Source organism: Aplidium turbinatum, chromosome 3, assembly GCF_918807975.1.
Source record: "Aplidium turbinatum chromosome 3, kaAplTurb1.1, whole genome shotgun sequence".
In the NCBI taxonomy this organism is placed as follows: Eukaryota; Metazoa; Chordata; class Ascidiacea; order Aplousobranchia; family Polyclinidae; genus Aplidium; species Aplidium turbinatum.
This window is the reverse complement of record NC_137474.1, coordinates 41,227,548-41,245,497: the sequence shown is the minus strand read 5'-3', so window position 1 is coordinate 41,245,497 and position 17,950 is coordinate 41,227,548. Positions and strand designations below refer to the sequence as shown.

General features: G+C 39.2%; 1 protein-coding gene, 1 long non-coding RNA gene and 1 other non-coding gene across 3 annotated transcripts; all 3 read right to left on the bottom strand.

Moving 5' to 3' along the window:
- Positions 1-180: 180 nt before the first annotated feature.
- LOC145766935 (testis-specific serine/threonine-protein kinase 1-like) lies at positions 181-2,584 on the bottom strand. Its single transcript, XM_082578643.1, has 2 exons — positions 1,968-2,584; positions 181-1,059 (listed from the first exon to the last, which is right to left on the bottom strand). Exons 1-2 carry the CDS (start codon positions 2,532-2,534, stop codon positions 673-675), a joined length of 954 nt encoding a protein of 317 aa, XP_082434769.1. The 5' UTR covers positions 2,535-2,584; the 3' UTR covers positions 181-672.
- Positions 2,585-8,926: 6,342 nt separating this feature from the next.
- Trnag-ccc (transfer RNA glycine (anticodon CCC)) lies at positions 8,927-8,997 on the bottom strand. Its single transcript has one exon. It is a non-coding gene; the product is annotated as a tRNA-Gly (tRNA).
- Positions 8,998-13,879: 4,882 nt separating this feature from the next.
- Positions 13,880-16,893, bottom strand: LOC145767608 (uncharacterized). Its single transcript, XR_014288819.1, has 4 exons — positions 16,760-16,893; positions 15,845-15,974; positions 15,419-15,519; positions 13,880-14,435 (listed from the first exon to the last, which is right to left on the bottom strand). It is a non-coding gene; the product is annotated as an uncharacterized LOC145767608 (long non-coding RNA).
- Between the last annotated feature and the right edge of the window lie 1,057 nt (positions 16,894-17,950).

The window sequence follows — 17,950 nt, the reverse complement described above, 5'->3', positions numbered from 1 at the left end:
ATTCAGAGTCACTGAAGATTGAGGTCTTATTTAGGGCAGTGGTTCTTTACTTACCAACTCAAGGACCCCTATGCCTGAAAGTCCCTCGTCTGCACAACACACAAAGGGGGCACCTTGATGAGAGCATTTGATGTTTTCTCTGCGGATCCTCAGATTTCTACGGGACTCCATAAGAACCACTGGTATACGGCTTGATGTAATTAAAATAAACATAACAACTCTGCCAGGAGAGCATTTACACTTTTTTAAAACAGTTTAAAAGACTGGTTGACGTTATGTAGGTAGGCTACTAGTAGGGCTGTAGGCTACATAGCAAAAACGTCCAATGAAATGGATGAATTGATTGTGTACCGACACACAATTTATGTCAAGGTTAGGCTACTTTTGAAATAAAAGTCAAGGATTCAGTATTGCTTCGACCTTAATTTTGTAAAATGAAATGAAGTTTTGCTCAAATAAAATTCGTAGCGTTCATCCCCAGTATAAGTAATGACTGTTTCAAATATCGCGCTAAAATTAGAGTAGCCTAGTCACATTCCGAACAGCTTAATATGTTGGTGTTTCTTGTCAAATCGAAAATGATTGTAGGCAGGCTACTCAAAATGCTGATGAGGCTCTGAATACTTTTGGCTTTGAAGCAAAAGTCTTGTAATTTTTGACACAAAACGTTTGCTATGTTTTGGGTGCGTCAACAAGTACAGCAGCTTGCTTGTTCTGTTCAATCTTCGCGGAATTGCTTGGCGTTTTGAATTCGTCACCGTTCTGGGAACTGTTGCTTGGTGCTGTTGTTATCAGTGCATTTTCCAGCCAAACATCAGTTTGTATCTTTGGTAACGTAAGGCGTTGTTTGATATCGTACGTTAGTATACCCTGCATTAATTCTTTTGCTTCAGTTGTGAGATGCTTGTCCAACTTTGGGCTGTATCGTAGAGGTAATCGTTGATCCATCATCAATAAACGTAAATTAGCATCACGGTACGGCATAATTGCACAGTTCATCACAAACAGGATCACACCAGCACTCCAGTTGTCGGCAACATCCCCACGGTAAGGAACTCCCTGGAAAATGGGATTTCAAGTTGAAGAGGAATTTTTATCCTGCATTTATTAGTATTATTATACCTGATGTAGCCTACGTTTTTACTGTGAAGTTAATTGAGGTAAAGGTCCCATAGTTTACTCAGTTATTGAACTTTGGGGAATGAGAAGATAAGGTTCTCATTAGCCTACACCAAGCCTTTGGCACTAACGAGAGTAGACTAGGGTGGCCAGTTCATTTCTCTCGGCCATTTTTAGCAAACATACCCATCTAAGTTATTACACCCTGGGTAGAGGTGAGCAGAGTTTATCAACAACCAGCTTTAGCCGGGTGTCGAACCAGGTTTCTCTGGGCAAGAAACTTTACGATAATTGCCTCTACTCAGTGATCGATTTCGAGTAATGGGTAGTACCAAATTTAAGTCATAAGTAGAGTAGACAACCGAAAACAGACATTGCAGTCGGCTGCAGCGTGGGTCAGGTGTACGTCGGAAGGCGTACACCGATGCATAGCGCTCAAGTCCGCTTTCCCGCAATGCAGGATAAAGATAAACAAACAAACAAACAAACAAACAGGTTCGTATTGTACAGCCGGCGCCTTATGCATCACGCCATCCAACCGATGGGGATAGTTAAAGGAATCTTTATCGTGAGATTGCTAAGCTTTCCACTGCTGACACAGGTATCACTATTGGAGGTTACTAAAGTGCTTCTGGCGGTAAACTATTTCATCTGCTAGTAGTAGCCCTTCTTCAAAAATGTGTCCTTCAAGTACTTAGCTATGCTGCAAAGTCGCTCGCTTATCAACTAAGCTATTCTTTATCAAGCTATAATAGCCCACCGTAACGTTTGAGTTTAGGCCTATTGTTCTGGAGATCCAGACTTGTTTCAATTTTTAAACCAGCAATAACTAAATTATGCCTACAAACCTGCAAGATTTCTGGAGAGGCATAAGCGGCACTTCCACAAAACGTTGTGCTCAAATCGTTTTTTGACATTTTTCTTGCAAACCCAAAATCGGCAATTTTTATCATATTTTTGTGATTCAACAAAACATTTTCACATTTTAAGTCTCTATGTACAACTCCGTGAGTATGGAGGTAGACTAAGCCTTCGACAAGCTGTTTAAACAAAATCGATGATTCTGTTTCTTTCAAAGCTCCACGGAGCTGAATGTAAGACAAAAGATCTCCACGACCAGCGAATTCAAGAGTGAGGTAGGTTTTTTTGCCACCGTTGAAAATTTCCATTGTTTTGATGATATTTTGATGGTTCAAAAGTTGTACAATGTCCAGTTCTCTCGGCAAGAACTTCTCTTTGAAATCTTGAGGGACTTCTGAGCCATTTATGATTTTCAAAGCCACTCTAATGGGCTTATCATAGCCCGGTCTTTGCCATACTGCACTTTTTACTTTAGCATAACTCCCTTCACCTAAATCTGCCCCTAAAACATAGCCACGTTTTTGCAATAAAGTTGTTTCGCTCCGGAATAGCATTCTACTTCATGTTTTAGTCATTGTCTTTGATTTGCATAGTGTTATTTTTATTCACTATGCTTGTGGGGAAAATTAATAGGAAGGATTAAAAATATGTTTCTCTTTGTGACGTCACAGTTTTTAATATTGTTATATCATCGCAACAAAAATCCTACATTTCTAGCCAAGCAAAGATTTCTAAAAGTAGGAGAAAATGCTCGTCTACCGCGATCCTTGAGATGAATAACCATCAGAAGATTCAACAAAAGCATGGACACTGCACAGGAGAATCGGAAATCGTTTTGACGTGAAGGATCGATATTTTAGAAAATAGTGTGACGATTCATAACCATGGCAACAAATACATTTTCTCTCTTTGAACTGATGAACCAGATCGAATAGTAAGCTATTTCGTTTCCAAAAGATTCTGTAATTTTCCACGCCACCTGCTCACAGTATAAATAGTCGTCGGCTGCATAGCCGAGTGGTGAGAGCCCTGGTGACGGAGCTTGAAAGGGCGCCGGTTCGACACCACACAAGAACATGCAGCTGTGTCTTTGGCAGGACACTTAAAAGGCATGCCAATCCCACATGCCTCGGCGTCAAACTAGATAGGTTCCTCACATACAACTTGTAACATCACCTTTGTGAATATAAAAGTTGTGTGAGCGAAATCAAAACTTCCTATCTGGAAATTTGGTTGTCTGTTGGATTACAGAAACAACATCTAAATTCTCCCTTTGTCTGTAGCGTCCGGAAAAAAAACAAGTCTATTAGGGGGGAAGGTGGGGCAAGATGGGACATGGGGCAGGACGAGATATCGTGGATATTTCTAGAAGTATTGGCTTTAGCGCCCTCTACCCATTTGGATGTTGCAGGATACCATGATTCTCGATGACTTGCAAAAAATTGAGAAGTTTAGAGAAAAAACGTGGTCGTGGCAGCAGTGTAACCAAGTGTAACTGTTTGAAGGCTAGTTGTTATAAGAAACCACATCAAAACTTCTCACATTTTAGCACGATTTCATAAAAGTCTGGAAGGTGAAATGTGGTTTAGAGATACAGTAAGGAAAGTACTTTTTGAGGCATATAACTTTTCAGATGAGAGTTGCATATATAATAAACAAACAGAAAATTTCGAAATGTCAGTCATTGGGGCAAAACGGGACATAGCTGCTTGGGGCAGGATGGGACATCTGTCCCGTCTTGCCCCACTGAAATTATTGATAGTATTAACTCAATTTTCAATGATATGCTAGCCTAACTTGTCATCTAGGCAAGGCCTACTGGCTATTGCAAATGCTAAATTAACTGGTAACTTGAGAGTTAGGTAGTACCTATCAGTAATGTATGCATCACACCCTCAACTGGGGGCTACTACAAATGGTAATGGAGAAGCTAAATGGATTTTGTTTTGTTGTAAAGTTGAAGCAGTTTCTGCATACGGTGCCTACCTTTGTTGAAACCGTTCTTTTTTCAGCAGTAGGCTAGGGTTGCCATACCGTCCGAAAAATTCCGCACATGTCCGGAATTTAGTGTTAAATTTTGCGTCCGGGAGGAATTTTAAAAAATGCTCAAATGTCCGGAATTTTATGATGGGCGTTTTGGGGGAATTAGAATTTTTTTTCTAGAAAATTCGCTCAGCCAGCTCATTTTACTGCATCTGCAATCGTAATGTGCAACACTGCCATTTTTTTTACTACGAGGCTGTACGGAATTATGGTGTAACAGAGCGTTTTCCTTATCAATGATGTTTACCACTTAGAACTTTCTTGAACTTATTGACCGTTGTACTGAATCAGAATTGGTTAGATATAGATCACATGCTGCGAAAATTACTAGAACATTCCAACAGTCTATAAAAGCAGGCGATTTCGCACATATAATCAGAGATTTACTTGAAATGTCATAGAAGAGGAAGCCTAGTGAATTTTTGGTATAGAATCCTTGACTAACTCTAATGGCTAATAGTTCGGTAGCGCATATATGGTCTCATGAAAATAGTCATGCACTGTCCGGAATTTTGCTTTTTCAAATATGGTAACCCTACAGTAGGTGGCTTGACCGTAAAACATAAAATGGTTCACACATAGGCTATGTTTATCTCTTAATGATTAAGTAAAAACCTCTTTAAAATGAAAGACCTCTTTTCTGTATGTTATTGTCTCAAATTTATCCTTAACTTAAAAGAAACACAACTGAACAGCGAACAATCAAGTGTCTATTTTGAAAGCTTAACATAGTCATTTTAAACAATAGGCTATTATGGATTGGAATTACATTTGGTTGCAATGTGTACATACTGTTTAGCTGGTTTGTTGATACTTATCAGTGTTGTACGCGTCATTGAAATAATTTGACGGCGTCAGCGTCAGCGCGAATTGCCTAAAAACTTTACGGCGTAAAGGACTGCGTAAGCTCTTGAAGAAATTGACGGCGTCAGCGCTAATTTCTAGCGCTATTTTTTGCCAGCGTCTCATAAAACGGAAATATTTCAACCAAGTTCAGGCTAACAATAGCTATAAAGAGCATATTATGTTTTGAGACTGTATTGTAATTAGCTGCTCAGCCTATTAGTTATTTCCTTGCAGAAAAACAAGCATTTCAAAACGTTTGTCTGACAATCTGCTGCGTTTGGGACGCATATTCAGGGGCGCCAGAGCGATTTTTGGCTGGAGGGGCAAGAGTATGAAAAAAGAGCACTTTTGTTGCTGAAAGGCCAATTTGTTTTTAAGTATTAAAATAAGATATAGCGATAATGCTCATCTATCAGCTCATTATCGAGTAATGATACAAGTGTCCGCTATGCAAACAACAATGGCACGGAAGGGCATCATGCTATTTTATAATGATGTAATATAACTTACTGTGATGGATAATTTTGTGTCGTGAATATTATTTTGAGGCAAAAATAGAACATTATAATTAGGCTAAAAGCGAATAGCATAAATTGTTATATTGCAAAGTGTGCAGTAGCTTACATGACCTTAAAAGGACACCATTGCCCCCTCTTCCCTCCCCATCCACAGAAATTTGAGGGCAGGGGGGCATCCGCTCCCTCCCCCGCTTCCGGCGCCCCTGCGCATATTGTCCTTTCCAAGTGAAAACATGCGTTCCACAGCAGCGCTGGTTGGTATTGGTGTGTTGTATTTCAAAAACAAGTTGAAAACGTTTAGTCGGAAAGGTATCACTGTTCCAAGCGTGCTGTGATAGTTTAGCATGTATAAATCTTTCAACGAGGTCCACTGCACCAACATCGCTCTTTTCAGGGGCATAGAGCTCTTGAAATAAAGTATATTCAACGTCCGCGATGCCATTCATGGATTTTTCGCTTTCTGTCTCTGATCCCTCGTTTTCAATACCGTACATGGGTGATCACCATTTGGCGAACTTCTTCCGCGTGTATTCCAGGGAGCCATTCCAAGCAACGCCAAAGCCGGTAATTCGGATGAGTCGCGCTGGCCAGAATATATTGTGAAACTCTTATTGTGAAACGAGATTTTCCATGAAAACAAAAAATGACGCTTAGCGCTTGACGCTTAAAATCGGCAAAATAGTTGACGGCGCTATCACATCCGTCAACTGAAAAATAAATTGACGGCGCTAGCCTCAGCGTCAACAAAAAGTTGACGCCGTCAAATTGACGGCGTCAACGTACAACACTGATACTTATAATTACTCAAATTAATCGAACTTACTGATAGTGCTTCTGAAGGATATTGAACCATGGTCAGGAATTATTACGAAAAACCCAAAGGGGCAAATGGTCCGAAGAAAATATGAAGAAAGCAATTGAAGACATCAAAAATAAACATCTGTCTATTCGCCGAGCTGCTGAACTGTACGATGTCCCAAAAAGTACTTTAGAAAGACACTTAAAGGAAAAAGTAGTTCACCCTGGCAGAGTGAACTTGGGAAAGTACCAGCAAGCTCTAAATAGCAGCTTTGAAGAAGAGCTTGTGGAACACGTAAAAAAAATGCAAGAAATGTTTTTCGGATTGACATGTGAAACTCTTCGTGCCCTGGCTTTCCAGTTAGCAAGCTCAAATGGCATTCTAGTGCCTTTCAATGCGAACAACCGCAAAGCAGGCAAGGATTGGTTGTCAAATTTTTTGAAGAGGCATCCTGATTTGAGTCTTCGCCAACCAGAACCAACAAGCTTATCAAGAGCAACAGGGTTTAACTGCACACAAGTTGGACGGTTTTTTGATTTGCTCAAGATCGTTTACGAAAAAGAAGCAATAACTCCAGAAAATATTTATAATGTGGATGAAACAGGGATTACCTGTGTTCAAAAGCCAGGAAAAATAATTGCCAAAAAAGGAATGAAGCAGGTGGGTAGAATTACAAGTGCCGAACGTGGAAAAACCGTAACTGCAGTTTGCGCGATGAGTGCTATTGGGAATTACATCCCACCTATTTTTATTTTTCCGAGAAAACGGATGGCTATGGGCCTAATGCATGGTGCCCCACCTGGTGCTCAGGGATTTGCCTCACCCTCTGACTGGATAGATTCAGATATATTTTTGGAGTGGTTGAAACACTTCAAAAAGTACGCAAATCCTTCCTTGGATAAAAAAGTTCTCTTAATCTTAGACAACCATGCGAGTCATTTGAGCCTGGATGCAATTGATTATGCTCGTGACAATGGAATCATCATGCTGTCAATTCCTCCCCACACATCTCACCGCTTGCAACCCCTCGATAGGACATTCTTTGGACCTTTGAAGATTTATTACAATCAGGCCATTGACCACTGGATGGTAACCAATTACGGTAAACGAGTTCAAACCTCTCAAATTTGTGGATTCTTTTGCACTGCATATTCCAGAGCAGCTACTGTCCAGAAAGCTGTAAATGGGTTTAGGTCATCAGGCATGATGCCCTTCAACCCGGACATTTTTTGATGATACAGACTTTGCGCCGTCGTTGGTGACCGAGATCCGAGCTAATGATTCAGCAGAATTTGAAGCTGATGTTCCAACAGCCAGCTCTCAGGCTGTAGTTGAAGCAGAAGTAGATGACATTATGCAGCCGAGTGGTGGGCTTACCTCCATCTCCCAGACTGATGCAGAAGTGGATGCCATTATGCAGCCGAGTGATGGGCTTACCTCCAGCTTTCAGGCTGCAGTTGAAGAAGAAGTGGCCACCACCTCTCACACGGAAGTTGAAGCAGAATTGGATACGAGTCTGCAGCCGAGTGATGGGCATACTACCAGGGTGCATGTAATGGACATATCTCCATTACCTCATGCAAAACTGACCACCCGCAAGAGGAAAGCCATGAAGTCTCAAGTGTTAACCAGTTCACCCTTCAAGGAAAGTTTGCTTTTAAAGCGCAAAGCTCCTCCTTCATCCAGCAAAAGAATTCGAAATAAACCAAAGAAACTGCAACTTTCGGGAGACTATGAATGTCTTATTTGCAATGAATTGTATGTTCATCCACCGGAAGAAGACTGGATCCAGTGCTCTTTGTGCAAAAAGTGGTGTCATGAAAACTGTTCTGCTTATACTGGGCGTGGCAAATTTGTGTGTGATTTTTGTGGAAAAAAGTAGCCTGACATTTTGCCCTAATGTTATAGCGTGTGCTGTAAATGCTAGTCATTTTTGACATTACAAGATATCAACCGTGGCTTATTGGTTTTACCATCAGGTCAAGACGATGTCGCCGCCAATGTGCGAGTTCAACTATGGCAGGAGGGTCTGGCAGCCGGACCGACATTGGCCAATATGGAGCTCACACCCATGGAGGGCCTTCCTTCCGGATAACGTGAACCGTGGAAGTATTGGCGATGCCTCAACCGCTTAAGAACTGGTATTGGTAGGTGTAAAACTTTGATGAGACACATGGGGAGCACAAGTTGCAAATACAAAGAGGAGCAAACGATGCAACGTCTTAAAAGCAAAGTGATATGCACAGGATTTGGCTGAGTTCAACGATAGAGCTTGCGTGATGTACTTGAACTGCTGTCTGGTCGAAGCCCTGCTTAATTGCTTACGTCATAATTGTATGTGTGTAGGTGCCTGTCGCAACTGCTTGCCTGCTGGTTTCATTTCAATTGTTCATCTGAAGTCGTAGAGTAGTGAGCAGTGGCAGTTATTTTGCAGAGCAGTTTTGTTAAAGATTTTCATGTTAAGTTATAGCGTTTAATTCTGTAATAATTATGTTTATGATAGTTCAATTAATATTCTATTTGAATTTAGACATAGCAATGGTTCAATGAATTAAAACCTTTTTAAGGTCTATGAATAATTATCAATACATTCATCACACGTGATGCTCTGAGCTACGGCCGTGTGACACACGATGAAGAAGAAGATTGTCAAGACGCCCATAGTTCATATAACTTACTTGCGTTTCCATGTTGGCTATAAACTGTCATCACTGTGTCAAAGCCAACAAGTAAAACAAGTTGCACTGCCCGGGAATCGAACCCGAGTCGCAAGAATGGGAATCTTGCATGATACCACTACACCAGCAGTGCGATGACACTAAGCCTGTTCTTAATGAATCAAGACAATGCTGCAGTCAGAACTGTTAAGAAGGTTTGGAAGTCAAGACCAAGCGGCGCTGGTTCTATTCTCGGGGTGTGCGCTTGAGCAGCGCATTTCAGGATTGCTTTTCAGCGGTTCCTAGCGGATGGAATAATTCTTCGACAACAACATTTCAACAATCGAAAACTTAAATCGGACAATCTCGGTAACCGGCCCTGCGTCAAAAACCTCTACGAATATGCGAAACTACCAGGAATAACCTATCAAAAGATGCAAGACCAATCAAGGTAAATTGGCCAATGTAGGCTATCAGTTACCTCACAGAGGTTTCTGGCCTCCAGACAAAGCACTCCATAGAAAATAATTCACAACATAACATTTTAGGCCTTTTTCACAAAAAAGAAAGATCATGAAAAGGATGGAAATACATCCTCGATCTGCCACTGCTCGGTCGTCGTATCAGCTAGCTATGGACTTACACCGTATTGGGATTCTGAGTGTGAGGCTCTTTATCGCTCCTACGTGAATGCGACACCTGGCAGAGCTTATCCTGTCACAGTGGCCACCAGATTACTCGAGTAACTGGACGGAAAGAAGCTTGAACGATGGAACAAAGCTCTCCAAACCATTGACTTCTCACACTCCAGCCGCAAAGCATAGAACATCATCAACAACGTTACTGAGCGTTCAGAACACTTTCATTGTCAGTGCCCCGTTTCTGCAAATGACATCATTTCCCAGCTTGTGCAGACACAGATTTTTAGCGCAAGATATTTCACCTTGTAGAAAAATGTGATATGCTCGGTGGTGAGTAAAAACACCACAAGATTAAAGAACTTCTGGAGACTTTATTGGAAACTGACATCTTTCGCTGAGCTAGAAGCATTTGGCAAACTGAGAAGGGAGGGCTGACACAATGTGCACAACAACCTCAGCCATTGTTTATTTTTTAGCAGAGCAAAGTGCTCTTGTTTGGTGTCACCTGCTCAATGCCATTAATGGTGCCCTGCGCACAGTGACCGGATGCTGGCGTTCTATTCTACTCTTTGTTCTTGTTAGCAACCCGCTGTGCTTCGTTTCGAAAAAGCAGCTGTTCAGTCTCTCGGTCGACTAGTTTTGGAGCCAAACCTCTTTTCAATTGCAAGGTCATCTGAATGAAAGTTAAATTACACCAGATCCGGTTTGTTCAACCTCGGCAACTGTCCCATCGGCCATCGGTCTATCCCTATCAAGACAGTGTGGGTGCGCTTTCACCATTTTCCTACAAGCGTCGGGATTTTCCGTTCAATCTTGTTCCAATGAAGAGTGGAATCTTTCTCTCTTTGCGAATGTGATGCTGACCAACAGACCAGACCACAAACGCGCAGACAACAACATCAAGGATTGCACAACCTTGAATCCATTAAACTAGAAAAGACGTCTGTCGTGAATGGTGAAATTAGCCTTTTAATTTAGTCCAAGAAACATTGCATATTTTGGGTGGTGAAAAGATAGATATTTAGCTTCAGAAGCTCAAACAAGAAAAACGAAGAAGATTGTTAAAGTTACTTTTTACAAAAAGTAAATAAACTTTTTCAACAGAAACTTTGAACTCTCAGAAACCGACGCGCGCCGAATTGTTTACAAATGCATAATTTTGAGAAGTATTTTGACGAGTTTTTTGTATTTTGATTACAGTATACGTAAATAGACTCAGAATGAACCCACCAAGTTCTTTAAAGAAAGGTAAAAATCGTGCTAAAATCTAAAGTGGTTGTTTGTTTAATATTTCCTACGAAAGTATATCCTCCGCAAATCCATCTATCTGCATCACGATGCTACGAGCTTTCAAGGAAACAGGATGTTTATTGGGGGAAGTATCTTTACTCATCCCTGTCGTTTTAGGTATCAGTTTGAGAGCAGAAAGAATATATTAAAGATAGCTGGAACAGAAAAGAGCAAGAAGGAGAACAACGAATGCTCTCAGCTCTTTGCTTTGAAGGGTGTGCTCTTGAAATCGGCATTTCAAGGATTGGTTGTTTGGTTGGTTTTTGAATCTTTATCCTGGGACTGACAAAGCCTTGATTGGTTATTTCTGGTAGTTTCGCATACTTGTAGAGGCTCTTGACGCAGGGCCGGTTATCGAGATTGCCAGAGTGAAGTTTTCCGGTTGTTGAAGTGTTGTTGCCTGGGAATTATTTCATTCACTAGGTGGCGCTGAATGGAGAGCAGTCCTGAATGCGTTGCTCAAGCGCACACCCCGAAAGTTGAACCAGAGCCGCGTGATCTTGAGCCGGGCGCGTAACCACTGAGGACTGCTCTCCATTCAGCGTCATCCAGTGGATGGAATAATTCACAGAAAAGAAGACTTCAACAATCGGAAACTTTACTCTGTCAATCTCGGTGACCAGGCCTGCGTCAATGGTTCAAAGCCTCTTCAAGTATGCGAAAATGCCAGGATTAAGCTCTCAGAGAGACTTTCTCACACCGATGATAAAGATTCAATCAATCAATTATGGCAGTATTTATGCGCATGGTAATAGAAAGCGACCAAAAAGAGTCGATTGAGGACTGGGGAGATTGACATTGATTGGAAATTGAGTTTCCCAGCTACAAAATTACGTGGAGCCAGGTAGCGTTCGAAATGAACCTCTATCTGTATCCACCTTACTCCAGCCTTTGACTACAGTCGCTTGAAGAGCATGAAAAGTTTTAAGAAAAATGCATGTTATGAAACGTTAAAGTCTTTTTTCTTAAAGTTTAAGCCACATTATTTTGAAAAGCAGCGACAACAATCAATAGAATAAACAGTAAACACAAAACTTTACGTTTTATCCAGGAAGGAAACTTATGCGAGCGGTGCTGCCAATCGTTCAAGTTTGTAAACAAAACAAAAAATTGAATGTTATTTCAAACGCGAGTGTAACTCTAAGTTTTCTATAAACCAGGCTTTGTTATTTTTTTCTTTTCATCGTCGTTCCACGACGTCTTTAGATTATAATAAATGCATTTTCAATTCCACAATCTTAGGTTGAGTTTTTCTTAACACTAGAATTACCAAGGTGTCCTATAGGACACCGGGTCTTCTTTAATCTGCAATTGCCGCTTCGGATTAAGAGCTTTTGTTCTGAAATTTCTTGACTTTTAACAAAATTTAGTTGACATAATGTTACCGTGTTGCCCGAATTCCAAGGATCTTCCTTCAAAAGATTATATCGCATTTTTGATTTTACACCCTAGAATTACCACGGTGTCCTATCGGACACCAGAAAGCATTTTACGCTGTACTGACTTTATAACCTTATTTTAGATATACATTACTTTTGTTATCAATAGCTGCCTGTCGAAACTCACTCATTATGACGCAACAGCAAGTCTTTGATTTGTAACACAGCAACAGCGATGCTTTTACGTTTACATTTCACACACTTTAGCCCCTATGTAAAGTACTAACCAAAAGCTAAAAAAAACAGTCTGTCTGTTATCCACCATGCATTTTACGCCAGATGTGGACACCACCACGGCTGCCAAAAAACCATGTGTGATCGGTTTCTACAATGAGAACAAAGTCGGCGTCGACGTTTTTTATCAAATGGCTCGTTTGTGTAATATATATATGCAATCAGTTTCCAGGAGGTGGCCATTAGCTGTATGGGGTAACATCCTCGATATAGCAGCAATCAACGCATGTGCCCTTTTTATAAAGTCGACTGGTAGCCATATATCACGAAAAGACTTTATACTCGGGCTCATTGAATGTTTGTGCCACCAACTACAAAACAACTATTGTCTGTCATGACACCTGGGTCAAGAAAACGCAGGAAATGCTATAGAAGAGGCTGTAACAATGCAACGACATTTACGTGTTCCAAGTGTCAGAATCCTACTTGTGGAAAGTGTTAAAAAAATGGTTCAAAAGTTGTTTTTGTGAAACTCAGCGGGTGTTACAAATGATACTGTGATGCATTATATATATGGCTGGTCATAAGTGTACTCATTTATGTTTCTTTTACATCTGTAGGCTAGTCTAAGATTGCTAAACCGTGTCCCATAAAGTGCTTGTTTCTTATGCTTTTTTGTTCGAAATAGGTTTTCAACAATACCAGTTGCATGCAAATGCGTTTCTTGGGAAACTGCTTTCATTTAGAATGCATAATAATAGTTAAAACACTAGCATTTAGACAGAAAAACGCTGCATTACTGAAGGTGTCTTATAGGACACCGTGGTAATTCTAGGGTGTAAAAAATAGTGGTAATTCTAGTGTTAAAGTGTGTTTTTATACAGAGCTGTATTGGAGAATCGTTAGGATGATGATGTGAGCCGGTATGGAAGAGTGTTCCGGGCCTTCAAAACAAAAGGATTCTAAAGTAAACAAAGAGACTTCAAACGGAAGGTCGAAACGGTGTGCACTGTCTTCAGTTACGGACGCTCTTGGTTTACGCCGATTGAGCACTTTACTGGAGGCCACCTTGCTATGCATTGCGCAAAGCTCACTGCTTGCAGTTTGAGCACTTTGGCAAGGTTGGCAGCAGTACTATTTTTGGTGCTTACTTATCACAAATAGGAAAATGTGACATGGAGCTATATATTTCCATGGCCATACCAGTGTACCTGCACTAAGGAAACCGAAAAGTAAAAAAAAAATCATAACGGTGTGCACTGTCTTCAGTAATACAATCATCATCAATAAAAAAAAAAAATATATATATTTAGTAATATATGAATTAAGTATATATTGCATATCGTGAATGGACTCATATCATTTATCAGTTACGCAATATCATTAACAACACTAGATCTGTGTTTTTATCTTTCAATATTTTAGATTATCACACACAAACTTCTGATATGCTGCTCTTGCCCGCTCGGATCAACCTCGCGTTGCTTTTAAGAACACAACTCTATAATTTGTGAAAAAAAGAGCGTTCTTCCCGGCTATCAGCACAAGGCTGAGCACTCATTAGTACAGCGAGCAGTTGCGATTCGCTAACCATAACGTTGTAGCTTCCACGCTAGCCATTCAGAACACGTGTCTATCGCTGTTAATTCTTGCTACAAATCGGCTGCCGAGAAACACTACACTTTATTAAAATAGATATATAGGCTACATATAAAAACATTTTGAATTTTTTTACTTTGCTTAACTCTTGAAAGTTTATGGATATGCAGGCATTATAGTTTTTTTTTAAATAGGGCAAAATAAGCAGATAAAAGTTGGATACCAATACCACTGCCCTGTAAGTTGTAACTATAAGCTTACATCAACCTTAACTGCAAATTAACGTGTTTGGCAATTACAAACAAAGCACAGTTCATATTCGTTGAAATCATTCTGTGTAACTACAATTTCAACAAAAATTTAATAAATCCGCTTTTCAAGTTCGTCTTCCATATCCATCAGTTTTTCATACATGGCTTCCATGTCCTCTACATCAAATGAAGACAGATCTGAAATAAGAATCATCAACAAGTGTAAGGAGTAGGCTAGGTTGCATAGGTTACAAGACAAAGTAAAAAAAAAATATGCTTTGCGAATAAGAGTAAAACAATGCAAGGAGTCACAATGGTCACAATTGGTCACAATGATGCAAGTCACAATGATTGGTTGTTTTGAATTTTTATCCTCGGACTGACAAAGCCTTGATAGGTTATTGCTGGTAGTTTCGCATACTTGTAGAGGCCCTTGAAGCAGACCTGTTACCGAGATTGACAGAATGAAGTTTCCAATTGTTGAAGTGTTGTTGCTGGGTGATTATTACATCCATTTGATGCTGCTGAATGGAAAGAAATCCTTAGAATGCGTTGCTCAAGCGCAGACCCCAAGAGTCGAACCAGCGCCGTTTGATCTTGAAGCTTCTTCTTTCACGAAGTCACGCGCTAACCAACTGAGCTATCGGGACAATGGTTTTAATTGTCCATACTGTTCCACACTAAATTTGTAGCGTTGTGGAAAGTGAACGCTTCATGTGGTTCAATGTACTATTAGTTTTGTTTCCCTTCTAATTAAAACAAACAGTTTGAAAATTAAACCTAGTTTATACCCTTTAACCCTGCCCATGCCAATGCAGTATAGTTAATTCACCAAGATTGAAAACTTATAAAACCTATGGCTTTACGCTGTTATCAGATAAATAAATAGTTTCTGGCATTCCTATACTAAATATTTTCTGGCATTCCTATAATAAATATTTTCTGGCATTCCTATAATAAATATTTTCTGGCATTCCTATACTAAATATTTTCTGGCATTCCTATACTAAATATTTTCTGGCATTCCTATAATAAATATTTTTTGGCATTCCTATACTAAATATTTTCTGGCATTCCTATAATAAATATTTTCCACAGTTTTAATGTTGTTCACAATTCAGTTGATTCTACAAACTGAAATTTACAAACTCTGCCTGGTTCCAATATCATGTTGATCTTACCTGATATGAAATTGCTTAAGTTGTTGGCTCCCTCTTCCAGAGTGTCCGAGTAAGCCTTTTTGAAAAGATTCAATCTTTGTTGAACTGTGAGAGTTTTTGTTCTGAAAAAAATGCATTTGTTAATGATAATTCTTAATTTCTTTCACCTGGTCAATTAGGCCTAGTTACTGACTCGGGACACGCTAGAATCCCTTCATCTCTACAGACACAAACAAGATAACGCGAAATTATAAAAGGCGCATGTAGTATTGAAGCACATAATTATGTGACTCAGTGCAATGCATCAGAGCTAAGATAATAACCATCACGCAAAACCAACGCTGCTAAACTGTATCAGTTATATACTGAATTTGTAATGTCATCAAAGTATTCAATTCGTACTTATCTTTATCAAGCTTGATAGGTACAAGTTTTGACAGAACTTACTCGCCAACTCGACTTCCACGAATATTGCAGATACAAAGTAGAAGACAAACTAACACAACAATCCAGCTCGGTTTCATTTTGAAAAGTATCAACAAGTGGAATATTCACAATATAAAGTTGGGAATCGAATCTGAGAAACGCAAGAAAACAATTAAAAAACATATATATATAAACTTTAATAAAATATTCTTCCAACAGTGGTGCATGTAGGTTACTTGCTCGGAAATAGTTTCACAATTTCCACATTTTTCATGGAAATGTATTTTGACATAAAGTCGCTTTTCATTTCTGTTGACATCTTTTCGCCTTTGCCAGTAACATAAGAACAGAATCCTATCCACTTCAATCCAAACCAATGCTCGTCCTTTTTGTAAACTTGGACTTGGTGCTGGCTTATATAGACTTGAGCAAAACAAATGTTTCTTTTAATATAGGAAAATACTGATAAAAAAAAATTAAAGATAAATTTATTATTATTATCTAAAGACGTCGTTGAACGACGATGAAAAGGAAGGAAATTATAAAGCCGGTTTATAGAAAATTTAGCGATATATTACGTGGAGAGAACATTCGCTTTTACTTATATGTACAAACTTGAAAGATTGGCAGCACCGCTCGTGTAAGTTTCCTCTCAGGATAAAACGTAAAGTTTTCTGTTTACTGTTTATTTTATTAATCGTGGTCGTTGCTTTTTAAAACGATCCGGTCTCAACGTTAAACGAGCTTTAACTTTTCACCAACCTAAATGTTATGTTGCCATTATGCTTTTGTTAACATTCATTGAAGGAGAACTGTGACTCCTGCAGTAAAAAAAAATTGTCACCTCTCAATTGGCAACTTCCATTGTTATTTCAACTAAATATGCAGTGCGCTAAAAACCAGAACAACAAAGTAACATTTCGCCTAGATACGTACTTCAACGGTTCCCAAAGTATTTTCATTAAATTTTCAACCTTTGTACCATTCGGATAGTTGGTACAGTGTCCGTCTTCCACTTTTATCCAGAAAATCTCCAAAACTCAAAGATGTACAATAAAAGTCAAAAAATTTTAACACATATTAAAGCAAATGAAATACAAAAAAGGTGACAGGAGTATTTATCTGATTTATATGACGATCCAGATCGAACTGTAAAACCTTTCAAATTCAGTGAACCCTTGTCAGGACCAAAGATTCTAAAAAGTGAAATTGAACATGCCATAAAACAAACTAAATTGAATAAGGCTGTGGGACCAGATGAGATCAGTACTGAGATGATAAAAACACTGGAACATGTAGGTGTGGATGCATGCATGAACTTTTCAATAAAATACATGATTTAGGAGAGATGCCTACCGATATGAACAAGTGTCAATTTTTATAGCATTACCTAAAAAACCGCGAGCAAAGGAATGTGAAAACCACCGCACAATCAGCTTGACATCACATATTGCAAAATTTCTACTACGCATTATCATGAACCGAATCAAGAACTAAATCAACGATGAAATTGCTGAAGAACAGTACGGATTCATGCCAGACCGCCACACAAGAAATGCTGTATTTGTATTAAAAAATATCGCTCAAAGATCAATTAAAATGAAGAAAGAAATGTACATCGCTTTCATTAATAATAAGAAAGCTTTCGACCAAGTAAAACATACCAAATTACTGAAGATGCTGGATAACATTGGAATTGACGATAAGGATCTACGTATTATTCAAAACCTTTACTTTGATCAAATTGCAGCAATAAAGATCAATCACAACATCAGGGATTGGATATCTATCAAGAGAGGCGTTAGATAAGGATGCGTACTCTCCATTCTCCAAGCCTTTTTTCATTATACAGTGAGATCATCCTCCGATGTCTTGATGATGAAGCTGGCGTAAATGTTTGGGGAAACTAACTTTAATAACCTGAGGTATGCTGATGACACTGTCTTGGTGGCTGATTCAAAAGCAAAACTACAGAATTCGTTGAACAAAGTAAATGAATAAAGTAAAAAATTTGAAATGAAAATGAATGAAAAGAAAACGGAAACGATGGTAATCACAAAGAAAAAAGAAAGTAAAATTCCAATCTGTCAAATTAAAATGAATGGAACAACTAGAAAACAAGTAAAA

Excerpts from the sequence above, each read along its gene's own strand:
- LOC145766935 (XM_082578643.1), bottom strand. The coding sequence starts at position 2,534 with ATGCTATTCCGGAGCGAAACAACTTTATTGCAAAAACGTGGCTATGTT. Across the intron at positions 1,060-1,967 it reads CCTCTCCAGAAATCTTGCAG|GGAGTTCCTTACCGTGGGGA; the intron begins GTTTGTAGGCAT and ends CCCATTTTCCAG.